The 21,382-nt window shown below is 51.5% G+C and overlaps 1 protein-coding gene and 1 non-coding gene across 7 annotated transcripts in view; both read right to left on the minus strand.

Moving 5' to 3' along the window:
* CDK14 (cyclin dependent kinase 14) overlaps positions 1–21,382 on the minus strand; it is a 116,371-nt gene that overhangs the window by 50,475 nt on the left and 44,514 nt on the right. For all 6 annotated transcript variants that reach the window (XM_068156908.1, XM_068156906.1, XM_068156909.1 and 3 more), the window contains 5 exons: positions 18,608–18,702; positions 16,456–16,518; positions 12,578–12,701; positions 6,220–6,340; positions 1,108–1,201 (listed from right to left, as the gene is read on the minus strand). In XM_068156908.1, the coding sequence (XP_068013009.1) occupies positions 1,108–1,201; positions 6,220–6,340; positions 12,578–12,701; positions 16,456–16,518; positions 18,608–18,702 (497 nt within the window). The remainder of the gene's footprint in view (positions 1–1,107; positions 1,202–6,219; positions 6,341–12,577; positions 12,702–16,455; positions 16,519–18,607; positions 18,703–21,382) is intronic.
* Positions 13,700–13,812, minus strand: LOC137450491 (small nucleolar RNA SNORA17). The gene has a single exon (XR_010989591.1). It is a non-coding gene; the product is annotated as a small nucleolar RNA SNORA17 (small nucleolar RNA).

The raw sequence follows: 21,382 nt of genomic DNA on the forward strand, positions 1-21,382 counted from the left end.
CCAACACGGTGGCATTCGATCCATTTGCTCAGTCACCTGCTGCAGGCACCAAGCTCCCGGTGCCCAGCTCCTCATGCACCAGGAGAGGGAGCCCCTGGATTAAAGAAGAGATTCTTGCTTCCTCAGTTTGAACGGAGAGGTCTGGTCTGCAGCTCTGCAACCCCTCTGAGCAAATCAGAAAGGAAGATTCTCCATGGAATGTTATAAATGCAGGAAAATCAGCCACAGCCTTCTGCATATCTGAGCTTAACCATCTGTGATGTAAAGTGAGGGGACAAGGACAAGGGGTCAGGGTCACAAACTGGACCATCAGAAGTTCATCTGAACAGAAGGAACTCCTATAATTTAAGGGTGCTGGAGCTCTGGAGTAGGCTGCCCTGAGAGGTGGTGGAGTCTCCTTCTCTGGAGACTTTCAAGCCCCATCTGGATGTGTTCCTGTGACCTTCCCTGGGTGACCCTGCTCTGGCAGGGGGTTGGACTGTGGAGGTCACTTCCAACCCAAACCCTTCTCTGGTTCTATGCAAAGTCTCTCCTTGGGGGACCTGTTTGGTTCCCAGCTCCCCAACTGCTGACTGAGGGGTTGATTGTTTCAGTCATGTGGTGCAAGACCCTGATCCATTCTGGCCTGCAGAGCTGTTACCATCATGCTTCATATGGCTCACTGCAGAAGGGATGGGTTCAACCCTCCTGTTCCAACAGAAACCCAGACAGGAAGAATCCTTTTGCTTGGTAACTTCTGAGTAGATAACTTAGACCCTTAATGATGCTTGGAGCAATTCAGGAAGGCACTGACTGAAGCTATTTAGCTAAGGGGAACTAGAGGCCTCCATTAGAGAGCTTAATGAATTACCTCTGATTTACAACAGGCCATAAAACCACCCAGTCCAGATTTGTATTTGAAGGTGTGTGAAGAAGCAGCATCAATAAATGATCCCCTCTTATTTCAACACTGTTCTCACTATCTGCAGCTGCTGACAACCTAAAACACCCAAAGGCAAAAGCTCCTGATCCTTGGCTGCATCATTTCTGACACGAAGAAACAAGTGGACATGGATCAGCCATTCCTCTGTTGTCTCAGGCACATTACACCAGCAAGAAAGAACTCACCAGAAATATCCTTTCAAGTTGATCTTGGATGTCTTTCATTCCTGGGAAAGCAGCAACCCCTTGGATCATCTCTACAAAGATACAACCCACGCCCCTAGAGGGAAACAGAAGGGAGAGAACATCCAACCTTAGCATTTCATGGCCAGCAACAAGGCTTCTGCAGCCATCACCAGGCTTTGGATAACCTCTCACAGCATCACAGACATCTCTGCCTCTTGGAAACACCTTCAGGGATGGGCAATCAGCCACCTCCCTGGGCAGCCTCTGCCAGGCTGTGAAAACCCTTTCAGTCCAGAAGTTTCTTCTCATGGCCAACCTAAACCTCCCCTGGGACAAATTGAGGCCATTTCCTCTCCTCCTGTCACTTGCTGCTAGGCACAAGCACCCAACACTCAGCTGACTCCAGCCTCCTTTCAGGGAGCTGTAGAGAGCAGTGAGGTCCCCCCTCAGCCTCTCTTCACCTTGGAGAAGTCTAAGCACTCACAGAAATCCTTCCAAGACAATAAACACAGAGTCACAGAATGGTTTGGGTTGTGAGGGACCCTAAAGACCATCCGGTTCCAACCCCCTGCCATGGGCAGGGACACCTCACACTACAGCAGGTTGCTCAAGGCCTCATCCAGCCTGGCCCCAGAACAATTCTGTGATTCTGGTCACATTTGAGAGTAGCTCAGGTGTTTATGCAAGAGAGGTCAAAATTTCTGTTCCATCTGCTTCTGCTGGTTAGCAGCTGAGCTGAAGTGGCTGAAGTGCCATTCATCATCTAGCCTGGTTAGAGCTTCATTAGGCACAGAGAGGCACCATTTGTCTTAGTCACACTCCTACAAACAGGCAAGGCAAAAAGTGAAGCTCTCAGTCAGCAGCCATTTCTTCCAGATGAGAACTAAACCAGCTGAATTTAGACTAAAGAAGAGCAGCTTTGAGCCCTGGCTCTGAAGGCAGAAAGCAGACATCTGCTGCAAGCAGGGCATCACTGAAGGGATGTCCTGCAGAGAAACCTCAGCACAGAAATGCTCTGCAGGCAACAGAAAAGTTCTGTTGTTGTCCATCATCCATTTAGCAAACTGTCCATTTCTGCAGGTCTGGCACAAGCAGCAGCCAACCCAAATACCAAGAAGGAGCTGCAAGCAGTGCTGCTGGAGGAAACATTCCTGTTGGGAAAGCACTGTCTTGGCCTCTGGGTTACCCAGTCACGAACTGAGTCAGGAACTGGGAGGAGAGGGCAAGAGCACTGGAGTTAACCAAACAACTCACACAGAAACCAAAGGTTAGTAAAATGACTGAGCAGAGGAACACAAACAGCCTCTGAGCTGGAGGCCTGCTGGCCACCTGAAGATGAAGCTTCTGTCTGGTGTCACAGCTTCTGGTTTTCAGAGACTCAGAGCATTGCTTTGAAAGGGTTTGTGTGTGATTTGCTGCAGACCATCCATAGGGGCCTGCACAGGCAACTTCCATCAAAGGCAACTGTCCAGGTTAAAATGTACAAGGAATTCTGCAGGCTGTGGCTAGCCAAGGGGGGCAGCCCCTCTTCAAAGCCTTTTTGCTGAGGGAACAAGAAACTCATCGATTTTCTTCATGCAGAAAAGAGGCAAATGCAGGCTGCTCCTGTGCTGTGCCTCTTGGATGCAGGAAGTCCACAGGTTATTGAGATTCCACTTACAGAAGCACAGAAACTTCTCTCAGCTTTGGAGAGTCCATTCTCCGTGCTGCAGTCCATAGAACCAAGGAGTGCTTTGGCTTGGAAAAGCTCTTTCAGCTCATCTGTTCTCTAACTCTGCCAAGGCTGGGGCTAAGCCATGGCCCTCAGCACCACATCTCTGCCTCCTGGAAACACCTCCAGGGATGGGCATTCAGCTGCTTCCCTGGACAGCCTGTGCCAGGCTGTGAGAACCCTTTCAGTCAAAAAGCTTCTGTTCTGCAGGCCCTTCATCAGCTTTGCTGCCCTTCTCTGGGCCTGCTCCAGCCCCTCAATGTCAATTCATTTTTTTCTGCCCCCTTGAAGGACCTCCTGGATTTGAAGAAGTCAGTCAGATGCTGCCACGTTGCTCAGAGAGCTGCCCAGTGGCAGTTAGAACCTTGTGAAGCAGAAGTGACAGCCATTGCATGTCCCACTGGTGGCTTACCCTCTGAGGACAAAGAGTGTGACTAACCCTATTGATGTCTCCATGACAAGACCATATGTGGCCATACCATCCAATGTTGCTCTTCCATTGTCCTCCTTTCCTGGCACCCTGGCTGTCACCACACAGCCTTCCACAGAGCAGGAGCTGACAGCACAGCTGAGAGAGTTAATCCTGCACTGCAGCTGGCAGCAGGCCTGGCAAAGGCAGCTGAATGCCTGAGGAAAATGCCCATTCTTATTGTGGAGGGTTTGCAGCTCAGGGGGCACTGCCTTAGAATGAGCTTGCTGAATGCTGGGCTGGGCTTTGTGCCTCTGGGTAACACAGATCCTTGAGGTGAGAAAGGGACTCCCCAGCCTGCCTCTGACTGAATAGTGAGAAGCAGCCAAGCTTGGGTGATGTCTTGGGCAGGCACCATCTAGAGAAGGTTCTTGCACTATAATCTCTACTGACAGGTCATGGCTTGCATTCGGGAGAGAATTCTGTGAAAGAAGGGATTTGTAAAAAGCAAACCAACAGCAAATGCAAACAAATAATGATAATGTTAAAATAATAAACCAGCAGCTGCTAGCAAAGAGTGAAAGCCAGCTGCACTCCACAGTCAGACATCCCTGGTGACCTCCTCATGTGAGCAGCCCAGGTGCATTCCCAGAATCCTGATGGAAAGAGCTTTCATACCCTGGGGAATGACTTCATTTCCTAGCAGCTATTGTTCCTGTCAGGAATAAACACAACAGGTGCACCTGGGGGGGTTGGGTTTCTTCCCTGTGCTTCTCTATTACCTGTCCATGGGGTTTAGTCATTCCAAAACCTCTCATCCCTTGAAGCTCTTTTCCTTGCCTGGCCTTTCCAGGGAGTGTAAAACTCAGAGACTGGGAGCAGCTCCACCAGAGGCAATGCAAAGCCACTTTCCTAGTCACTAGCAAGCCCTCACCAAGAGGGAAAAAGAGGAAGAAAAAGGTCAAAGGTTCTCAGAGCTCTGTGGTGCACTTTTGGTTAGGAGAATGTCTTCAGAGAGCAATGCTGGATCAGAAGCTGTCAGCAGCACACCACAAAGCCACTGCTCTGCACCACCAGCCTGCCACCACCACTGCTCCTACATCTTCATCACTGTCACTGCCAGGGGCTGTTTGTTGAAGGAAGGCAGGAGAAGGCAAAGCTGCACGGGGGGGTTAGCTTTGAGTTACTCCCCTAATGCCCTCCGCCAGCAAATGGAGTGGAAAACCAGGCTGAGCCTCAGCCACCTGCTCCCACCACTGCCCAGGGCTGAACACTTGGAATCCTTCCCAGGGAGCTGGCTTTGGAGGGCTGGGGGGGTTGGGTACAACTGAGAGGACTGGAACTGCAAAAGGTGTGGAATTTGGGAAACTGCAAGGCCCTGGCATATGCCAGGAGAGGTTTAGGTTGGACACAGGTCTGGTGAGGAGCAGCTGAGGGACCTGGGGGTGTTTAGTGTGGAGAAGAGAAGGCTGAGGGCAGACCTCATTGCTCTCTACAGCTCCCTGAAAGAAGGCTGGAGCCAGGTGGGGGTTGGGCTCTTCTCCCTAGGAAGGAGGGACAGAACAGGAAATGGCCTCTGGGTGCCACAGGGGAGGTTTAGACTGGGCATGAGAAGAAACTTCTTGACTGAAAGGGTTCTCAGAGCCTGGCACAGGCTGCCCAAGGAGGTGGCTGAATGCCCATCCCTGGAGGTGTTACCCAGAGGCAGAGATGTGGTGCTGAGGGCCATGGTTCAGCCTCAGCCTTCGTAGAGTTGTTTGGGCTGGATGAGCTGAAAAGGCTTTGCCAACCCAAACCATTCTGAGATGCAGCTCAGCAGGACCCCACCTTCCTCCCCTTGGGAACCACCATGGAATGCCATTGATCATGGCTATAGCAAAGCAGCCAAGTCTCTGTCTGCTGTTTTCCTAGCTGGAAGGAGCAGCTGCTGCTTCTGCCTCCACATTATTTGAATCTTATTGAGGTGGCTCCTGGTACTGTCGTGGTTCAGACCATGGCTAAGGACACGTCAGAGCTCAGACTGCCTGCCAGGAGGACACGATGCCAGCTGCAGCCAAATGCTGATGCTGCAAACAGCCTTTGGCTGCCAAGTGACTGAATTACCTGGGGGGCTGATGGGAGCCTGTGTTCTCCACGCCTCACTTCTTCCTGCTCTGGGAAGCCCCCAAATGGTTTCAGTGTAATTATGGCCTAGCTGCCTGCAGCTGGTATGTAAGCAAAGCCCCAGTCTGCAGCAGAGCCCACTGCCTGGTGTGCCAGAGAAGCAGAAGTGACCTGCAGCTACAGCTCCTGCAAGCAAACTACCAGTGCTGGCAGTCACAGAATCATGGAATGGAAGGGGTGGGAAGAGACCTCTGGAGATCATCCAGTCCAACCCTCCTGTTAATGCAGGTTCATCTACAGTAGGCTGCCCAGGAGTGCTTTGTCCAGGAGGGTTTGGAATCTCTCCAGACAAGGAGACTCCACAACCTCTCTGGGCAGCCTGCTCTAGGGCTCCAGCACCCTCACACCAAACAAGTTTCTCCTTAAGTTCAAGTGAAACTTTGGGTATCCTGTTCCAGTCCCTGACCACTCTTGCAGCAAAGAATTTTTTCCTCATCTCCAACCTAACCCTCCCCTGGCACAATTTCAGGCCACTTCCTCTTGTTCTATCTCCTGATCCTAGGCAGAACAGCCCAATCCCTACCTGGCTCCAGCCTCCTCTCAGGGAGCTGTAGAGAGCAATGAGTTCTCCCCTCAGCCTTCTCTTCTCCTGACTACACACCCCCAGGCACCTCAGCTACTCCTCACCAGCTCTGTGTCCAACCTAAACCTCTCCTGGCACGTTCCAGGGCCATGCAGTTTCCCAAATTCCATACCTTTTGCACCAGCCCTGTTCCCCAGACCCTTCACAACCCCCCCCCCCCCCTATTTAACACGGGAAAACAAACAAACAAAACAACTCAGAGCCCAAGCTGCTACAAGGAGTCTCTTGCAAGGGTCCTACACTTACCACATGTCAAGGCAGGTGGAATACTCTGTGGATCCCAGAAGGACATCTGGAGGCCTGTACCACAGGGTCACCACTTCATTGGAATAGGTGTGGCTGGGCACGGACTTAGCTCTTGCGAGACCTGTGGGATAGAGACGGAGAATTGGTGGAGCCCAAGCATAGAATAGAATAGAATAGAATAGAATAGAATAGACCAGACCAGACCAGACCAGGTTGGAAGAGACCTTTGAGATCATCAAGTCCAAGCTATCACCCAACACCATCTAATCAACTAAACCATGGCACCAAGTGCTGCATCCAGTCTCTTCCTAAACACCTCCAGTGATGGTGACTCCACCATCTCCCTGGGCAGCACATCCCAATGACTATTAACTCTTTCTATGAAGAACTTCTTCCTAACATCCAGCCTAAACCTTCCCTGGCACAGCTTGAGACTGTGTCCTCTTGTTCTGGTGCATAGACACAGGCTGCCAGGGAGGTGGCTGAATGCCCATCCCTGGAGGTGTTTGAAGAGACAGAGATGTGCTGTTGAGGGCCATGGCTTAGCCCCAGCCTTGGCAGGGCCAGAGAATGGTTGGACACAGTCTCAAGCTGTGCCAGGGGAGGTTTAGACTCGAGGTGAGGAGACAGTTCTTCACCGAGCAAGTTGTTCATCATTGGAATGTGCTGCCCAGGGAGGTGGTGGAGTCACCATCCCTGGAGGTGTTCAAGGGGAGATTGGACGTGGCACTTGGTGCCATGGTCTAGTCATGGGGTCTGTGGTGATAGGTTGGACTTGATGATCCTCGAGGTCTTTTCCAACCTTAGTTTTATACTGTGATACTGTGACTGGGTGATCCTGAAGGGCTTTTCCAACCCAACCATTCCATGATTCCATGAAACCTTGGATCCATTGGAGATACCCTGCTGACATCCATTTTGGTTTCAGCTTGTCAGGAATCCAGTTTGCTGTCCAACCATGAGCTATCCCATGTCAAACTGGAAAGGTTCTGGGAGCGCCCCTCACATGCTAGCAGCAGCAGAGACCACACTCTTCCAACAGTTCTACAGCAGCCTGGCTCCTTCTGGGAATGGAAGAATATTTCAGGGCTGTGGTTACTGTTCCCATCACAGCCCTGCAAACATATTTTCCAAACAGTCACAGTCCCTGGCCTGTTACCCTCCTCTCCCTCACTGGGAACACTGGACTTGCAGGAGTCATGAGAATCAGGAGAGCATGCTGCTGGCCTGGTCTTCTGGGCTGCCTGAACAAAGAGCTACCCAAACACTGGCATCACTAAAGCAGAGCCATAGAACCACTGAGGCTGGAGAAGCCCTCTAAGACCAGGGGTTCCACAAGTCAACCCAACACCACCATGTCCACTAAACCACAGCCCCAAGTGCCATGGCCACACATTTTTGGAGTACCTCCAGGGATGGTGGTGACTTACTGGTACAGAAACATTAGCACCACTTTTAAAAAGCACTGAAACAGAGAATCATGGAATTGTTTGGGTGGGAAAAGCCCTCTAAGATCATCCAGTCCAACCAGCCACCCACCACCACCATGGCCATTCAAATCATGTCCCCAGGTGCCATGGTTACACATTTCTGGAGCACCTCCAGGGATAGTGATGCTGCCACCTCCCTGGGCAGCCTGTGCCAATCCCTGACCACTCTTGCAGCAAAGAAATTTTTCCTCATCTCCAACCTAAACCTCCCCTGGCACAATTTCAGGCCCTGTCCTCTTGCTCTATGTCCTGTTCCTAGGGAGAAGAGCCCAACCCCTACCTGCCTCCAGCCTCCTCTCAGGGAGCTGTAGAGAGCCATGAGGTCCCCCCCCCAGCCTCTTCTTTTCTAGGCTAAACATCCCCCAGCTCCCTCAGCTGCTCCTCACCAGCCCTGTTCTCCAGCCCCTTCCCCAGCTTCCTTGCCCTCCTCTGGACCTGCTCCAGCCACTCAATGTCCTTCTTGGAGCGATGATTTGAAGAGTTTAGCAAGAATGCTTTGGATAGCCACACATGGAGCACTACTAAGCTCCTGCAGCTCTTGTTTGGATGCTCCAGGTGCCTCTAGATGACAGCTACCAGGGTGGGTTTTGTCAAATATCCTTCTGCAAGAAAATTTGCTCCCTATTTGCCACCCTTTCCCCATCCAGATGTGCTTACTCATGCAAAATTCATTTAACCATATCCTTCAAGTGACAGAGAACTGAAGGGCTGGAGTAATTAGCCCAGCATGTTCCATCACTTTCGTGAAGGGCTCCCTGTCTGTTTCCATGGCTACACCACGGGAAGAGTGACAGCCCCGTCTGGAACAGGCAGAGCTCAGGAGGGATCATCCAAACTTCAACCCCTGAATGGCCAGTGTGCAGAAAAGCCTAAAGGTCCATGCAGAGATGCCCAGGTGAGCACACAATGCTTACATCTTGCTGCCTGAGCACTTTTCCAGCCTGGGAAGGTGGAGGAGGGGCTTCCTACCACCAGCCACCTCCCCTCCAGTTCCTGTGCCTTCCCAAAGACTAAAGGCCAACAGCTGTCCTCCTGCTGCAGCCAAGCAGAGAGCCCAGCCAGTGGAACTGAAGCTGTGTCAGAGCTGCTGGGAGGCTGTGTGCAGTTCTGGGGAGAACAAGCACTAGGGAATGCTCTCCAGCACTTCATGCTCTGGCCATCACTGTCCACACTGAACAAAGAAGGTGCTGGATGCATCACAGCCTGCAAGGCTTGCACAGCAGCAGCCATGAACCATGGCTTGGTTCTAACTCATCCACTCAGCAGCAGCTCAGGACTCCCTGCCATGCCCTGTGTTCAATACACGGAGGGAACCTCAGAACAGGAAGGGACCTCCAAAGGTCATCTAGCCCAAACCCTGCACTCAGCAGGGACATCCCCAACTAGATCAGGTTGCCCGGAGCCCCATCGTGCCTGACCTTGAATGTCTCCAGGGATAAAGCTTCCACCACCTCCCTGGGCAACCTGTTCCAATGTTCCACCACCCTCATGGTAAAGAATTTCCTCCTTGCTTCCAAGAAGCAGAGACGTGGTGCTGAGGGCCATGGCTTAACCCCAGCCTTGGCAGTTAGAGAGCGGTTGGACTGGGTGATCTGAAAGGGCTCTTCCACCCCCCAGGATCTGATGGCTCTGTGACATGTACAAGGGAGCAATAAACAAATCCATGGCAGCCAAATTCCCAGCACAGGCTGGGGGATCATTCTGGCACTTCATTTCCTTAGGAGAAATCCTAATACACTTTAATTTCCTCTGAGAAACAACGGCAGGGCTGGAGATCAATGACTACTGATAGCATCCATTACTCCAGACGTGGGCTCCCTTACTCTCTCTCCTGAAGAAAGCCATTTTTCACAGCTCATCCATTTTTAATTTGACAAAGGCTCTCTGCTCTCCCTTTTCATTTGCCTGCTGAGCCTTCCCACCACTGTTTCATTTCCTGGCAGCTCCAGCACAAAGAGGAGGAAAGCAAAGCAGGCAGCACCTGAACAAAAACACTCCCCGTGATGGAGGATCCGTGCTGGGAGCCCTGCTCTAGGAGAAACAGAGGCCCACAGCCACTCCTGGAGTCCACCTCAGGCATCAGCAGCCTTTTCTCACTTTGTTTATTCAAGAACTACCATTCACTACAGCCTGCTGAAGAGGATTTGATGTCCCACAGCCAGCAGATTAAATAAACCTGCAGCCCAGTGAACAACTTCAGTCCTGCTGCTGATACTTTGTAAGCTCCTGAGCCATCAGCTGAAGGTCTGGTCCCGGGAGGCTAGGAGGCCTTTGCTCTGGGGGTGTGCCAGCAGACAGTGTGCCTCTGACAGAAGATTTCTGGGTGGGTTCTGCTCTGCCTTGAGTGCATTATGAAAGCAAAACAAGCCTTGCTCTCAGCTCCAGTCTGCTCCTCACATCACTGATCAACTGCACAGCCCAGAGAGACTCCCCTTCCAAGCACCTCCCTGCAAATTAGGCATTGCTGGGAGGAAAGACATGAAGAGAATCAGAGCTGCATTTCACACCTTCCTTCAGAGGAGCCTGGTGTGCTGGGAAGGTGGGAGAAGGGCTGTGGTAACCCAGTGCTGAAACAGCCTGCACCACACAGAGCACAGGGCTGGGCTCCAATGAAAGGGGTCATGGCCCCTCAGAATTTAACCTCATCCCTCCTCATTTTTCATCCTGGTTCTCAGAAGAGAAATGGAGCCCATCTGGTTTTGCAATTTTATGAGGTCATGGAGCCAAGAAAGAAACCCCAGCTTTACAACAATAAAATATGGAGATATTTCATCTCCCCTCAGGGCCTGAGGGCTCAAGCAGATGACAGCTCACAGGGAAATGCCTTTCTGTTTTTTTTAAGCAGCATAGAATCACAGAACTGTGAAGGCTGGCAGAGACCTCAGAGATCATAGAGTCCAACAGCTCACCCAGAGCTCACAACCCCACCACTGCTGCTCAGCCACTGCCACTAAACCATGTCCCTCAGCATGCAGCTTTTACACACCTCCAGGGATGGTGACCCCACCAACAACCTGGGCAGCCTGTGACCATGCCCAAGAACCCATTCCAGGAAGGGTTCCTCCCCTGGAACAATTTGAGGCTGCTTCCTCTTCTCCTGTCACTTGGTGAGGTGAGAAGAGACCAACCCCTACCTGGCTCCAACCTCCTTTGAGGTAGTTGTAGAGGGAGATGAGGTCTCCCTTAGTCTCCTCTTCCAGAGACTAAGACAAGCACAGCTTTAGAAGGCTTCTGGCACCTTCCAAGCGCTGAAAAGCACCAACAGAAAATGTATGGAAAGCAGCCAATGATTATTTCTGACACCATTTCTCCAAGTGCCTTACAGTCCCAACCCTGCTCTTGCCACCTCTGTCCACCTCCAGTGCTGCTCTCCAGCACAGCAAACCCACACTGAGCTGTTAATTGCAGCAATGCAAATTAAAATACCAAAAAAAAAAAAAATCCATGCCTACATTAACAGTGAAATGGCCAATTAGCACATAAGGCTCCCTCATTACTGCTGCTGCCTGAAATGTGGAGCCCATGGTGGGCAGCAGTCCTGAAAATCAAAGGCAGTTTACAGAAGCCAAGTTTTCAGCTTGCTTCACAAGTCCTGTCAGAAGAAGAAGCTGAGAAGCTGACCCACAGGAAGGAGAGAAAGTTCCACAGTGCCTAAAACCACTGCAGAAAGGTCACAGAACTGTTTGGGTCATCCCTGGAGGTATTTAAGACCAGGCTGGATGAGGCTCTGGCTGGCCTGATCTAGTGTGGGGTGTCCCTGACCATGGCAGGGGGGTTGGAACTAGATGATCCTTGTGGTCCCTTCCAACCCTGACTGATACTATGATACCATGAAAAGCCCTCTAAGATCACCCAGTCCAACCATCAACCCAACACCACCATGGCCACTAAACCATGGCCCCAAAAGCCATGGCCACACATGTCTGGAACCCCTCCATGGATGGGGACTCCACTACTGAAATCTCAGCCTTTTGGCCTTTTTTGAACTTTACATTCCTACAGCCACCTCCCAGTGAGCAGAGCAGGACTACTTCCCTTTCCTCTGACAAGCCCTGTGAATGCAGGTCTGGACAATGAATGGAATGGAATGGAATGGAATGGAATGGAATGGAATGGAATGGAATGGAATGGAATGGAATGGAATGGAATGGAATGGAATGGAATGGAATGGAATGGACCAGGTTGGAAAAGACCTTTGAGATCATCAAGTCCAACCTCTCACCCAACACCATCTAGTCAACTAAACCTTGGCACCAAGCACCCCATCAAGTCTCTTCCTAAACACCTCCAGTGATGGTGACTCCACCACCTCCCTGGGCAGCCCATTCCAATGGCCAATCACTCTTTCTGTGAAGAACTTCTTCCTAACACCCAGCCTAAACCTCCCCTGGTGCAGCTTGAGACTGTGAGGCACCAGAACATGCTACTCAGGGAGGTTGTGGATTCCCTGGTCATCCTGAGGTGTTCAAGGTCAGGCTGAATGAGGCCTGTGGCAAGCTGGGCTAGTGGGAGGTGTCCCTGGCCATGGCAGGGGGTTGGATCTGGGTGATCATGAAGGTCTCCCCCAACCCATTCTGTGATCCTGCCATTCTAATTTGGTGGTCCCACAGCCAATGAAATGAAACTCTTTGAGGGTTCCCCTCCTTGGCAGAACTGCAGTAGCTTTGCCTTCCACCTGCTACCTTTTCATCAAGCATTGTGTTGGCCACCATCACTGCCTTGCCTCAGGAGACAGGACTATCTCCATGGAGGTGTGCCTGAGGCACAGGGCTGGGTCAGAGCTGGAGGGTGGGACGGGAAACGACTGGACCCATCTGCCTGACACCCCTCCAGGAACAGCAGAGCCTGGTAACTGCCTGCTTGCCTACCAAAGTCTGCCAGCTTCAGCTCTCCCGTGTCGCTGATGAGGAGGTTCTGTGGTTTCAGGTCCCTGTGCAGGATGTAGCGCTGGTGGATGTAGGAGAGGCCACGCAGCAGCTGGAACAGCAGCAGCTGCAAGAGAGGGGACAGACAGCAGGCACCTCTGTTAATGCTCAGTGCACACAGCCACAGCTCATTTGCTCCACCCCATGCAGGCTGGGTACCGGGAATGCTCCCAAACTCTCCTCCATCCCACCCACACTCAACACAAGCAGATTTCCACCCAAACCCCTTGTGCTGGGAGGGCTCCCAGCCCAGCCTGCGAGCCCTGCCCCACACAGAACAGCACCAACCCAAGGTGTCTGCAGCAGGCTCCCTTCCTGCCCAGCCCTCAGTATGTTGCAGTCACCCACGTGGCCCTGGAGATGAGGAGGTGGCCTGGGGACAGCTGTGTGTCACCTCTAATTACAGGGAACAGCAGCATGGGGGAGGGGACACTGCAGCTAAAACAAAGAGGAAATTAATGGCAGAACAGTAATGCCAGGGAGCCACAGCAAGAGGGAAGGAGGGGAGGGGCTTTTCTTTCAATGCAGGATTTTATTCTTTCAAAGTAGAATTTTTTTCCCCTCAAAGTAGGATTTTTTCCTTCACAATAGGATTTTTGCCCTCAAAATAGGAACTTATTCCTTCAAAGTAGGACTTATTCCTACAAAGTAGGATTTTTTTCCCTTTAAAACAGCATTTGATTCCTTCAAAGAAGTATTTCACTCCATCCAAGGAGGATTTTTTTAACTTGAAGCAGGATTTTTGTTGTTCAAAGTTGGATTTTTCCCTTCAAACCAGGAAAAATTTCAAGAGGAACCTAACTAAGCCCCCACCATGTAACTTTGTACTCTCAACTGGGCTGTACAAATCATCACTCCAAGGACATTGGGGGGCTGGAGCAGGTCCAGAGAGGGGCATGCCCACCAAACCATGGCCCCAAGTGCCACAAGCCACACATTTCTGGAACACCTCCAGGGATGGGGACTCCACCACCTCCCTGGGCAGCCTGTGCCAACCCCTGACCACTCTTGCAGCAGAGAAATTTTTCCCCATCTCCAACCTAACTTAAGGCATAACTTGTTTGGGCTTTTCCACCCCAAACCATTCTGTGACTCTGTGAATAAGAACAGACTGGAAGCTCCTTCTCCCTCTGGTCACAGCAGACACAGCAGCCTTCTGTGCTGCCTGAAGGGAAGATTTGGAGAGGAATCAAGGGACAAGAGACAGTTCCTGTCTGGGTGACAGCCCTGCTGTCATTCAGACTGAGGAGCAGGGCTCAGAAGCAAGGGTCCTCCTGGTTTGTCAGAGGTGGCTTTTGCAGTCAGCTGCTCACACAAATCACTGTTTACCTCCAACACTGCAAGCAGAGGGAAAAGGCAGGACAAAACCTAAGCGAGGATGCTTTCCCCAAGGGCTGCAGCTATTTCCGTGCAGCAGCACTAATTAAAGAGCAAATTGGCTTCCCTGCACAGATTCATTGCTGAGGCAGAAAGGCAAACAAGCAACACAGGCACGACAGATGCAAGCCTGTGCTCGCAGCTACTGGATCCTCCAGTGACAGGAGCCCCAGAAAATGGACTCAGATGCAAAAGATACGGATTTGCTTCCATTCCTGGGTATGTAACAAGACAGGTAACAGAGGCAGTTAAATTAAAGGTGATACTGGAGAGTTTAAAGGCAGTTAAGGACAGCTGCCTCTTCACAGGCCATGCTGAAATGGACTAAAAACCACCTTAGAATAGGAACATGACTTCACAAAACTCTTTCTGGGCAGCTGCAAACAAAGGGTCAGGAAACCAAGAAGACAAGGCAAAAGGCCACTGGAAGGAGCCCTGCACCAGGCAGACAGGAACACAACTGCATGAACATCATCATTATAAAAACAAATCACTGCTGAGGTCAGCTGCTGCCATGACCCAGCAGAAGCAGTAGAGTTCCTGCTGCAGGAAGCAATCCAGATGTTTCACCTGCTAGGTCAGGAAGCATGAGCTATCTCTAAAGGCACCAACAGCTGCAGGAAAGCAAGCCAGAACAGATCGCAGTAGGTCAGACCAAGAGGAACAACACAAGGAGAGAAGCAGCAAGTCCTGCACTCCTCTGTGCTGTGGTACACACCAAGGTGTGCAGCCATAGGGAGCAGCTCATAGCTCCAAGAAGGGGCAAGACAGCAGCTGTAGCCTCCAGCAGAAACACAGCCTCCTGTGGGGCCACATTTTCAGGATTCAGTGATTGCCTTCAGTCTGGGGAAACCAGAAAGATGCCCTGAAAACCATAGAGAAGATGAGGCTCTGCCTACAAACAGGGACTTGTGAGCTGATGGCCTCATCTTTCCTCTGTAATTCTCAGACCGTACACAGCACACTCAGAGTTAGCAACAAATGGTAGCTCTCCAGACTTGGCAGCTCCCCAGGTTGTGTACAATGGTTAGGCAGAATCCCTGGAGAGACACAACTGCTTCTGTCCAAGGTCCTTCTGATACAGACACTGCAGGTGCCTAAGCACATTTCTGTCACCAGGATATTTCATAGAATCTCAGTCACCAAGGTTGGAAAAGCCTTCCAAGATCATCCAGCCCAACACCACCGTGACTGCCAAACCACGGCCCCAAGCACCACGGCCACACATTTCTGGAACACCTCCAGGGATGAGGACTCCACCACCTCCCTGGGCAGCCTGTGCCAATCCCTGACCGCTCTTGCAGCAAAGAAATTTTTCCTCACCTCCAACCTAACCCTCGCCTGGTGCAACCTGAAGCAACTCCCTTTCTATCATTTGTTAGTTGGTAGAAGAGACCAACCCCCACTTCATTCCAGCCTCCTTCCAGGGAGTTGTGGAAGCCAGCAGGTCCAGTGAAATGCCACAGAAATTACCCAGTCTGCATTCCACAGCCACTGGTGTACAACAACCATCAGTTACTGCCCAACCCCCTAATTCAGTGCTCTTTTGCAAACATTGTCCTTTCTTGAACACAAAAGCTTCCTGACATTTCCAGCAAGGAGAGATTGCTTTTTCTTTTTTTTTTTTTTGCATGAGCTTCTCAATTTCAGGAAATTAAAGACTGGAGTAAAGCTCCCAGTGTGAGGAGTGATGACTGAAATTCTTCCAAGGTGGAGCACTGAGACTGGTGCCAAAGTGCAAGACAAGTGTAACAGACAGCATCAGGGGGATCTCTGCACACTCTGCAGCTCTGACTGGCTCCCCTCTGATGTTCAAATCACTTGGCTGGCTTCCCAGGAAGTAACTGGATCAGGTCTCTCCCAATCTGTCTTTCCATTACATCCTGCTAATAAACTCCCTCCTCCATCCTCTGGGATGATTCTCAGCAGATACCTCAGAGCGGGGGAAAAATAGGCTTTACAAGTGAGATCAGCTCTGGAAATGCTTCATCATAATCAGGGAGCTGAGAGATCAGGAAAGATCTGATACTGAATCATAGAACCCTGGAATTGTTTGGGTTGGAAAAGCCCTCTAAGGTCATCCAGTCCAGCCATCAACCCAACACCACCATGGCCACTAAATCATGTTCCCAAGCCCCGTGGCCACGTGTGTCTGAAACACCTCCAGGGAAAGGGCATCCACAACCTCCCTGGGCAGCCTGTGCCAGGGCCTCCCCACTCTCACCACCAAGAATTTCTTCCAGCTCTCCAGTCTGCAAGGAAGACATTCCTTCCAGGAAGGGAGGCAGACTCTGGGAGATGCTTACATGAAGAATGTCCTGAAACACTCTTGTAACCCATGGCTGCTGTGCCAAGCACCCTCCCTTCAGCTATGGACCACCTGAGGTGACGCGCCACACGCAGCAGCTACTGCTGCTCTAGTGCCTGCTCTTCTGGGCTCTTACCTTCACATTCTCTGGGTGAAGCCCTCCAGGGTGTTTGTCCATGTACTGACACAAATCAGTGTGCTGCAAGAGAGTCAGATGGAGAGCAAAAAAAAGCATTAATATCTGTGTGACTGCAGCAAGAAACACCCTGCTGAGGAGCGGGCAGGGAACATGGCAAATGGGGAGACTCTTCAGCCACAGACAGCACACACACGTGGGGTTTGGCACCCCTGGAGGCTGACTGCTCTGAACATCACCACATGGCAATTCTTCATTGTTGTCCTAACATCCTGCATGTGGTAAATTTGTGACAGAATCACAGCATCACAGAATGGTAGGGGGTAGGAAGGGACCTCGGGAGATCACTGAGTCCAAACCCCTGCCACGGCAGGATCACCTACAGAAGGTCACACAGGAACACATCCAGGTGGGGTTTGGAAGCTCTCCAGAGAAGGAAACTCCACAGCCTCACTGGGCAGCCTGCTCCAGAGCTCCAGCACCTTCACACCAAAGATGTTTCTCCTTAAGTTCAAGCGAAACCTCCTAGGTTCCAGTTTGTGTCCATTGCCCCTTGTCCTGTCACTGGGCACCACTGACAAGAGCCCAGCCCCATCCTCTTGCCCCTCAACCTTCAGCTCTTGCTGAGCATTGATCAGCTCCTCTCTGGGGCTGCTCTTCTCCAGGCTCAACAGCCCCAAGGCTCTCAGAGAGAGAAATAAATGGAGAATTAAAAAACAACAGAAAATCCCCAGTGTCCTGACCAGCTCCTCTCTATGCTGCACTGTTTTCAGCTCAGCACTGCCACAGTCACACCAAGATGTTTCTGTGGACAATGAACTTTTCCTGATCTTCATCTGTCAGACAGTTTTTAAAGACTGCCTTTTATTGCTGCTGCCCCCCCAGCTCCAAGATTCAAGTCCAAAGCTGTGTCATGTTCCCAGCTGACAGACTCCCCACACTCATGCTCTAATTCCAGGTGTCCAGAGAGTTCAGTCACTGCCAGGGCTGCTTCCTGAGGCTCTCCTGCTCTCAGCTTTTAACCTATCACTGGGATGCACTCTTGCAAAGAAAGGTGCTGCATGAAGTTAAATTGCATTGTCCTCTTTCAGGGTCAGTGCTGAAAGCAGCCCCTCTGACCACCTCAGCTGTTCCATCAGCACTCATTTCCCAATGGAATCGTCGCCAGCCCAGCGTGACCCAAAGCTTCCATTTTTGGCAGCCCCTGGATCACTAAGGGGCCAGCACTAATTTAATCAGGACAGCTCCCTCAGTGTGGGAAATGGGCAGCAGTGATTAATGGCAACAGTGCACCAGCTCCATGATGTCAGCCCCATTAAGTCAGTTGAACCCAAACCCTTTTAGGTTTGTTAGGTCTCAGGCATTCCCCAATGGAATTACTATTACAGGAATACTGCTGGTCCCAGACACTCAGATTACTGAGCCAGCACAGGCACAAGTGTTAAAAAAGAACCAGAGGAGACATCACAGATCTAGACCTCAGTAAGGTCAGTGACAGAGGTGGTTCAGTCCCCCAGCCCAGCTTTGGAGACTGCAATGGGGAACTCTAAAGTTCTTCACTGAGAGAGTTGTTAGCCACTGGAATGTGCTGCCCAGGGAGGTGGTGGAGTCACCATCCCTGGAGGTGTTCAAGAGGGGATTGGATGTGGCACTTGGTGCCATGGTTTAGTCATGAGGTCTGTGGTGACAGGTTAGACTTGATGATCCAAAGATCCAAGGTCTCTTCCAACCTTGGTGATCCTGTGATTCTGTGATTCTAAGTGTTGCCTCTGCACATTCATATTACTGGATGCAGTACAGCCTGGGGTTGAACCAGGAGAGGTTTAGGCTGGAGATCAGGAAAAACTTCTTGACTGAAAGACTGGTAATGAACAACCTACAGCCACAAAGCAGAGTATGGAACCACTCTGAAAAGTCAGCTGAACATTACAAGAGCCCCAGCAGCCACTTCCCCACCCCTGAATCTGGTCTACCCCAGCCCTCCACTTGTAGCCCACTTCACTACAAAGCATCGCCTCTTACATCCTCCATTCTCCTGGAGGAAGCCAAGGGTAATTCTGGCCTGACCACTGGTCATCCATGGCATGGGAAGCTTGTCCAGCAGATTCAGCACCCTCTAGACCACACCCAGAACAACAGGTACTTTACTCACCACGTATTCAAACACGAGTGTCAGGGTCTCCTTGGTGTGGATGATGTCATGGAGCAGCACAATGTTGGCATGCTTCAGTCCTTTCAGAAGAGAAGCTGGAAAGCAAACCACAGAGGTCATCTTCAGAAGGATCCAAATGTTTTACACTGACCCAAGGGTTTTACACTGACCCAAGGGTTTTACACCTATTGCCTCTTTTTCTTTCTTTTTCCAGTGACTTGGATGACTTTTTTGAGATCTGAACCTATTCAGCCCTGGCTTAAGGGTGCTGGAGCAGACTGCCCAGAGAGGTCTCCTCCTCTGGAGACATTCAAGCCTCATCTGAACATGCTCCAGTGTGACCTGCCCTGGGTGACTCTGTGCTGGCAGGGGATTGGACTGGATGCACTCCAGAGGTCCCTTCCAACCCCACCACTCTGTGGTTCTGTGATCTCCCCCACTGGTCCTTAAGAGAACAATAGTGATGTGCTCTGTGAGCATCACCCTCAGCTTTCACATGAAGTTGCCTTCTTTTAAGGTAAAAAGACTAAAATGTTGTTGAAAAGGCAGTGCAAGAGCTCACAGCAGTGGGACCGAGGTGCTAGGACTCGCTGAGTGTCTCTGAAGACAAATCCTGCAGCTTCAGAACTGCTGCCACTCTGCTTCGCTTTTTTACCCTGGGTATGAAATGCCAACAAGCAGATGGCAGCCCTTGGAATTCCTTTTCCCTAAGTGTTTGGAGGAGGCACAGCAACACATAAAGGTTCTTTACACCACTTTGGGCAAAATATTGCAGAGGCTTGCAGGGGCAGGAGCTTGCTGTGCCACCTGTTCTCGCAGGGCCCCTGACAGCAGCCTCCAGCAGCGCACCAAGCGGGGCAGAGGGCTGCTGCCGTTCTCCAGCAGTGAATGCCAGCCCTGACGGCACTGCTGGGATTTGTACACAAGTTCACGACCTGAGCTGCTGAAAGCCCCAACGCTCAGCACTGCCCCATTTAGCATTAGCATAGCTAAAGCAAACCCTTTGTGTTTGCCTGAACACTCAATCAGACACTTCCCCTCGACAAGGGGATGCTCTCATCTCTCAGGAGCTCCTGCCAAGCTGCCTCATTGCTGGTGCTGGTCAAGGAGCTCTTTTGCTGCTCCCAGAGGAGCTGGGCTCGAAACTTTGCTCACTGCAGCAGCAAGCCAAGACAGATGGACTGCAGCCAGCTCTTACCCACAACCTGAGCAGCATCAGCAAACCAGTGCTCTGCTCCCTGCAGGGCTCACAGCACAGCCCAAGCCTCACAGAGAATCATGGAATTGTTTGGGTGGGAAAAGCCCTCTATGATCATCCAGTCCAACCAGCCACCCAACACCACCACAGCCACTAAAGCATAGCCACAGGTGCCATGGCCACACCTTTATTGAACACCTCCAGGGATGGGGACTCCACCACCTCCCTGGGCAGCCTGTGCCAATCCCTGACCACTCTGGTAGCAAAGAAATTTTCCCCCACCTCCATTCTAAACCCTCCCTGGTACAACTTGGGGCTACTTCCTCTCCTCTTATCACCTGATCCTAGGGAGAAGAACCCAACCTCCACCGGGCTCCAGCCTCCTCTCAGGGAGCTGTAGAGAGCAATGAGGTCTCCCCTCAGCCTCCTCTTCTCCACACCAAACACCCCCAGGTCCCTCAGCTACTCCTCACCAGCCCTGCTCTCCAGACCCTTCCCCAGCTTCCTTGCCCTTCTCTGGACCTACTCCAGCCCCTCCAGGTCCTTCTTGGAGTGAGGGCCCCAAAACTGAACCCAGCACTCCAGGTGTGGTGTCTCCAGTGCTGAGTGCAGGAGGACAATCCCTGCCCTGCTCCTGCTGGCCACACCACTGCTAATCCAGGCCAGGATGCTGCTGGCCTTCATGGCCACCTGGGCACATCACACTCCAGCTGCTGCCACCCAGCAACCCCAGGGCCTTTTCTGCTGGGCAGTTTCCAGCCACTCTGCCCCAAGCCTGGAGCCTTCATGGGGTTGTTGTGGCCCAAGTGCAGGACCCAGCCTTTGGCCTTGCTGAATCTCAGCAGATCAGGACATTCTGTGTTCCAGCACAGACCCATCAACAAACATGCAGAAATTTCCTCCTCAGCCCTGCAGTCCCCAGCCCTGCACTCTGCCACTTCCCCTTCACACACCTGAATTCATTCCCTACAGGGAAGCAGGTTTGCTCTCCTGCAGCCTGCATATCACAGAATGCAATTCACTGAAACTGGACTGCCTAAGGGAGACTACACTGACCACACACTTCCCATTTCTCCCCACAGGATGTATTCTCATTATTTGTGATCCCAGCTTCATTAACTCACAAAATCCCACAAAACCCCCAGTATTAACCCAACCTCCCCAAGAAAACAGCACACAGCACCTTACACCCTTCTGAGAAAGGATCATGGAATCACAGAGTGCTGGGATTGGAAGTGACCTCTGGAGATCACCCAGTCCAACCCCCTGCCAGAGTAGAGTCACCCAGGGCAGGTCACACAGGAACACATCCAGGTGGGTCTGGAATGGCTCCAGAGATGGAGACTCCACCACCTCTCTGGGCAGCCTGCTCCAGGGCTCCAGCATCCTTAAATTACAGAAGTTCCTCCTCCTGTTCAGATGAACTTCTGATGTTCCAGTCTGTGCCCCTTACCCCTTGTCCTGTCCCTGGGCACTGCTGAACAAAGCCTGCTCCCATCCTCCTGCCACCCACCCTTGAGGCATTGATAAGATCCCTCCTCAGGCTATTCTTGTCCAGGCTAAACAGCCCCAGGGCT

This window comes from Melanerpes formicivorus, unplaced genomic scaffold (assembly GCF_026170545.1).
Source record: "Melanerpes formicivorus ecotype bairdi unplaced genomic scaffold, bMelFor1.0.p_v2 SCAF_35, whole genome shotgun sequence".
In the NCBI taxonomy this organism is placed as follows: Eukaryota; Metazoa; Chordata; class Aves; order Piciformes; family Picidae; genus Melanerpes; species Melanerpes formicivorus.